This window comes from Pteropus vampyrus, unplaced genomic scaffold, assembly GCF_000151845.1.
Source record: "Pteropus vampyrus isolate Shadow unplaced genomic scaffold, Pvam_2.0 Scaffold49, whole genome shotgun sequence".
In the NCBI taxonomy this organism is placed as follows: Eukaryota; Metazoa; Chordata; class Mammalia; order Chiroptera; family Pteropodidae; genus Pteropus; species Pteropus vampyrus.
Window position 1 is genome coordinate 1,172,454 of NW_011888830.1, and position 5,112 is coordinate 1,177,565.

Below are 5,112 nucleotides of genomic sequence, written 5' to 3' on the forward strand. Positions count from 1 at the left end.
TGGGCGCGGGGAGGACCGGTTCTCCTGCACCTGCGCCCTAACCGGACGCCCAGCACGGTTATCTGCGGTCCCCAGGTCTGGAACACGGTTTCTGAGGTTTAGGCAAAACAGAAAAGTGGGAAGAGCCTGAAGGGAAAGATGTGGAGAAGAGATCGATTACTCATGGGGCAGGGGGAAAACTCTCAGAGGGTCCGATTCAGGCGCCCCTGTGGGCCACCTGGAACCATCCAGACCTGAAAGCCTCTTAACTCTTCCTCCATCGCCACCTGGGAAGTAGAAGCACCTAGCCTGCTGCAGCTCTCCCTGCTGCCCCGAAGATACATTCCAAGTTACTTTTCCTTTCTAATTCAGCTTTTCTGGGAGGAAAAAAAATAGACATTTACTCCCAGGAGCAGCCATTGTCACGGAAGCCAAAGTGAGGGTTCAGGTCACGGTTTCTTTTTAAATCTACGGATAAGCTGGGGGGGTTTCTTCCTCACTCTCGCCGGCTCCTTTTCCAACTGTGTGCTGGCATTTTTTCTTCTGTTTTAACCAAGGAGTGGAAGACCCCTCCTGGAATCAGCATCACCAACCACCAGATTCGAACTTCTTCTCAGAAGTAGGTCTGAAGGAGACCACCATTAAATCTTTAGGCCCCAAGGGAAGGTGACGGGAGCAGCTTCAAATTTCTTTCAAGGGCAAATGTGCCACAAAAAGTACATATAATTATTCAGAAGTCATGGCTACCCCATTTCTTCCAAATTAGGTATCTTAATCTTGAGAACACACATTTTCTTCTGGCATACACGTTAGATGCCCCAGACCCCACCCACTGACCCAGCACCTTGCCCGACACGACACACACGACACACACGACACACACACGCACACGCACACGCAAACACATGTCCTTAGATCTCACTCGCTTAATAACCTGCTTGTCTTATGAAACATACTTCAATGAGAACATTATCATATAGCTCTTTTTTCCCCAATGCCGTGGATGTGAATTGTGTTGGGACCTGTGTTTCAACTTTCATTTTTTTTAAGTCTGCTGTGCATTCGGTATCCCCTCTGTGAAGGTGTATGTGGAGTTGGGGTGATGGGGAGGGGTTGACTAGGCTCATTTCTTTCTGCCTTCCCTCTCGCGATTCTTTATACTCTCTCCATCCTCTGAGTGTATTGAAATTGGCAACCAGCTCTTTCAAGGAACATTTAGAGTAACATAAGTCTGGATTCCCTCCCAATTTCCCAGAGGCGGTAGCCTGGGGCCATCCGCCGATAATCTGCTCATCCTTCACAGCAGGCAGCATTGCCTACTTAAAGGACATTGTCAAAGGCTTTTCCTGTCTCTGAAGTTTGTCTTGGCCCAATGCCAAGAGCTATGACCTAGAACGACCCATCTTCAGACAAGGCTGAGGCTTGGTCCAATTCTGAATCCCAAGGAGCCAGTAAATCAAATGATTAACATTATCCACAGGAGCCAAGACATGGAAACAACTTAAGTGTCTATTGACAGATGAATGAATGAAGAAATTGTGATGTTTTTACGCAGCGGAATATTATTCAGCCTCAAAAAAGGAGGAGGTCCTGCCATGTGCAACAACATGTATGAAACGGGAGGACATTATCCTAAGTGAAATCAGCCAGACACAGAAGAAAGGAGCCGCATGATGTCACAAGTAGAATCTAACAAAGTTGAACACATGGAGGGAGGAGGAGGCGGGGAAACGGGACGATGTCAGTCAAACGGTGCTGAGTGGCAGATACAGGATGAGTAAGGCCGGAGATCTGACGGACAGCGTGGCGGCGACAGTTAATCATGCCGCATCGTATCCTGGAAATGTGCTGAGAGAGTAGGTTTCAGGTATTCACATCACACACACACACCAAAAAGTAGTCAGCATGTGATGAGATGATATATTGGTTAGCTTGACTGCAATCCTTTCATTATGTACAAGTATGTCAAGTCATCTTGTGTACCTTAAATACAATTTTTATTTAAAAAGTCATGTAAAATGTCCTTTGGTAGCCAGTTTACCTGTGAGAGACAGAAAGAGAGAGTGTGTGTGCATGTCCGTGTGCTCATCTGCCACCTCCACGTCAGGGCATTTAGGAGCCAGCGGGTTCTCAGTAAAAGCCGATCCCTGGAGTTCATCACAGACACGGCTGATCCTTCTGAGTCTTGCCTTCCAGGGCTTCTGTGACAAGGAGGACGTTTGGACACAGTGGCATCGCGGTGCATACGTGGTACGCGTGCCCAGCGTTGATCAAATCCATCTGGGCTATGGCCATTAGCCAGCACCAGTTCTATCTGGACAGGAAGCAGAGCAAGGTAGGTCTCTGTCCTGGGGCTGGGAGGGGCTCTGCCGTGACCACACCTTGCACCAAGCTGAGGGCAGACACGGGCCCTTGTCCGGATATTGTCCTCTTTGTCTAGGGACTGAGGATTGGGTGGGCAGGGAGGCACTGTGTCCCTTGTCCTGAGATGTGCACAGGCACACACCTGCCTTCAGAGCCATAGGAGGAATGAGACCAGTTCTTTCAGAGGGCACGTTCCTTGCAGCTGGTCAAGGGGCTCTGGCCTGACCACAGCCGGAGCCACTCAGGCCGTCGACTCCAGCCAGGTAGGAATTCCTGAGGAATTCCGACCATGGTTTTGACCCTCGAGAACCTCTTCTTAGGAGCAAGCAGGCCAGGCCCTTCCTGGTGTTCAAACAGTGGCATATTGTTTTCTGTTTGGAGGAGAAGAAAAAAAAAGTAACCACCGTTCTCAACTAATAGATACCTCCTAGCTGTTGAGGATAATTGCTGTGAAAACCCTCCAGGCTTTTCCAACTGCCAGCTTCGTTTTTTTAAAAAGGCAAAACTGGAAACATGGGAAAAAATAAAAATAAAAGGCAACAACCCCGTTTCCCTCAGGTAGACCTGGAGCCTGGGGCCTAGGTAAACAGCCATCCTTCGAGGGGGGTTGGACCCAGCCCCACTCCAGACGCACCCTGTGCACTTTCTGTGAGTGGAATGACGGCTCCTTGGTTCACACACCGCCTGTGTCAACACACGGCCCCCTCTTCCTCCAGCTTTGTCTGCCGTGCTCCCCTTGCCTTCCCCTAAAAGCCGCTCCCGTTCATTACCCCTCAGGCCAAGAGCCTATTGAGATGGGCTCTGCACCCTTCTCCAGATCCTGCTGCCTTGGGGCGGGGCTGGGAGTGGAACACAGAGCTAGAGAGGAGACCGCCCTTGGCCTACTGGGTACCTGCTGGGTACAGCCACCGTGGGAAGTGCATCCCATTGTGTGAGTGCTTGGGAGGGGGGAGGTGGCAGGATCCCGGCTGCCCGGGCCCCAGGTTTGCTGGGTGCCTCTCAGATCCTTTCGGCGTCCCCTTTGGCCTTATTTTCAGTCTGGGTGGAGTGTCTCTTTCTGGGGCTTGGGGACAGGCACGGAGGGAGAGAGCCGGCGTCCAGTGGGAGGTCAGAGAGGGAGGAAGAAAGGAAGCGCAGCCTGTGATGCGGCTTCGAGTCAGTGCCTTCGGCTTCGCAGTCACTTTCTCTGTCACACGTGTCCTCCTCGGCCTCCTTCCTCGCCCCTGCTTGGTCACTTGCCGGGGTGCGTGGGCACAGGGCGGAGCGTTTCTTTTGTTAGGAACCGTGAGAGTATTCCACAGCTCTGCCGGTGGTGATGGGCACTGGCACGGGAGCCTGAGGCCCGATTAGATCAAAGAATCGGGGCCAGAGTGTTTTGACTCATGCTTTAGTTTGAGACAGCGGGTGGGTGTCGGCATTTTGCCCTCCTGTGGCAAGAGCTGGGGTCAGGACCTTAGAACGCTTGATTCCAAATTCTGTTGTTCAGTATTGGGCGAGGGCGGAGAGTTTGGCAGTCCTCCTGGACCCCATTGCCAAATCTTCTTGCAGGCAGACCCCCTGTGCACTGATCCCACAGCTTAGAACGTGGAACAGGACAAGCTTATCTCACCCTAATGATTGATAGTACATTAGCTGTTTGAGCCCCTTCCCCCGTGCTGCGTTTTTTGGAGTGTTTTTTGTTTTGTTGTGCATTTTTTTGCTCAAAGTCTCAGGTATGTCTCAGGAGGCCTGTTCGGGTCTAGAGCCCCAGGCTCTTACTCCACAGGCGGAGAAGCCTCGTTCAGCAGGCTTACTGGTCAGCCCACTGAGAGGCAGCAAGTAAACCTCAAAAAGTAATGGTCACAGAACAATTCTTGACAAGATGTGTCTTTCAAGAAGCCAAACCGAATGCCCGTAGCAATAGGGAGATTTCAGCCGTCCCCCTGGCAGCCCCTGGGGGCCGAAGGAAATGTGCCCGCTCGCTCCCGATGGAGAACTTTCCCCAGTCCAATTCGAAGACTCACGGAGATGCCTCGGAGACCTTGAGGTTCTCGTGGAACCAGTTCCTCAGCCTGGGGATAGGCGAGGGACAGGTTGTCCCCGGGGGAAGTCCGAGGGCTCTGTCTTCCTGGGAGCTTTCATCACTCTTGCTTTGTTTTCCCCAGTTAGGGAACAGGGAGGGAAATTCCTGGCGGAAATGATCGGTTGGTCCAAAGACGCAGTGTTAGTGAAGTTGCTTTCGGAGATAATGTGCAGTCTTTTATTATCATGAATCCAACACTCCTTTCCCTGGCCGACACTTAGTGTAAATTCTCTAAAAGGCCCCCAAGTTAAGTCAGGTGATAAAATGTCTCTTAGCAGCTGCAACACCTCTTGTTTCCGGAATATCATTCTTTATGCAACAGGGAGGTGATCCCTCTGGGTGGGCAGAGTGGCCTCTGGTGAGTGGTGGCTGGCAGGCCTGGGATGAAGAGCTTCCAGAAATTTCTGAGCAGCCAGTGTTGGCTGGCACCCTGTCCGTTGCTTCATACTCTACTATACAGGGCCATGCCAACCATTCCTTTCTGTGAAGGGCCTCAGGAAAGCCGGGCCTCCCAGGCGATGCCTATCAACCCCAGAAACAAGTGCGGTCTAGTGGCTGAGTCAGCAGGGGTGGGTGGCCAAGGAGGCTTCTGTTCTTGCCCTGGCACTCAGTTGTTTTCTTCTCTCAGGGTCATTATGTAAATCGTTTAAGAAAACCAATCCCTTCCTCTCTCCCTCCCCCACATGGTGTGTGCGTGTGCCTCTGTC

The 5,112-nt window shown here is 51.7% G+C and overlaps 1 protein-coding gene across 1 annotated transcript in view; it reads left to right on the top strand.

Annotated features, from left to right (window-relative positions):
• FRMD4A (FERM domain containing 4A) overlaps positions 1 to 5,112 on the top strand; it is a 187,828-nt gene that overhangs the window by 129,058 nt on the left and 53,658 nt on the right. Inside the window, exon 12 of the mRNA XM_023530357.1 lies at positions 2,176 to 2,314. Within this exon, the coding sequence (XP_023386125.1) occupies positions 2,176 to 2,314 (139 nt within the window). The remainder of the gene's footprint in view (positions 1 to 2,175; positions 2,315 to 5,112) is intronic.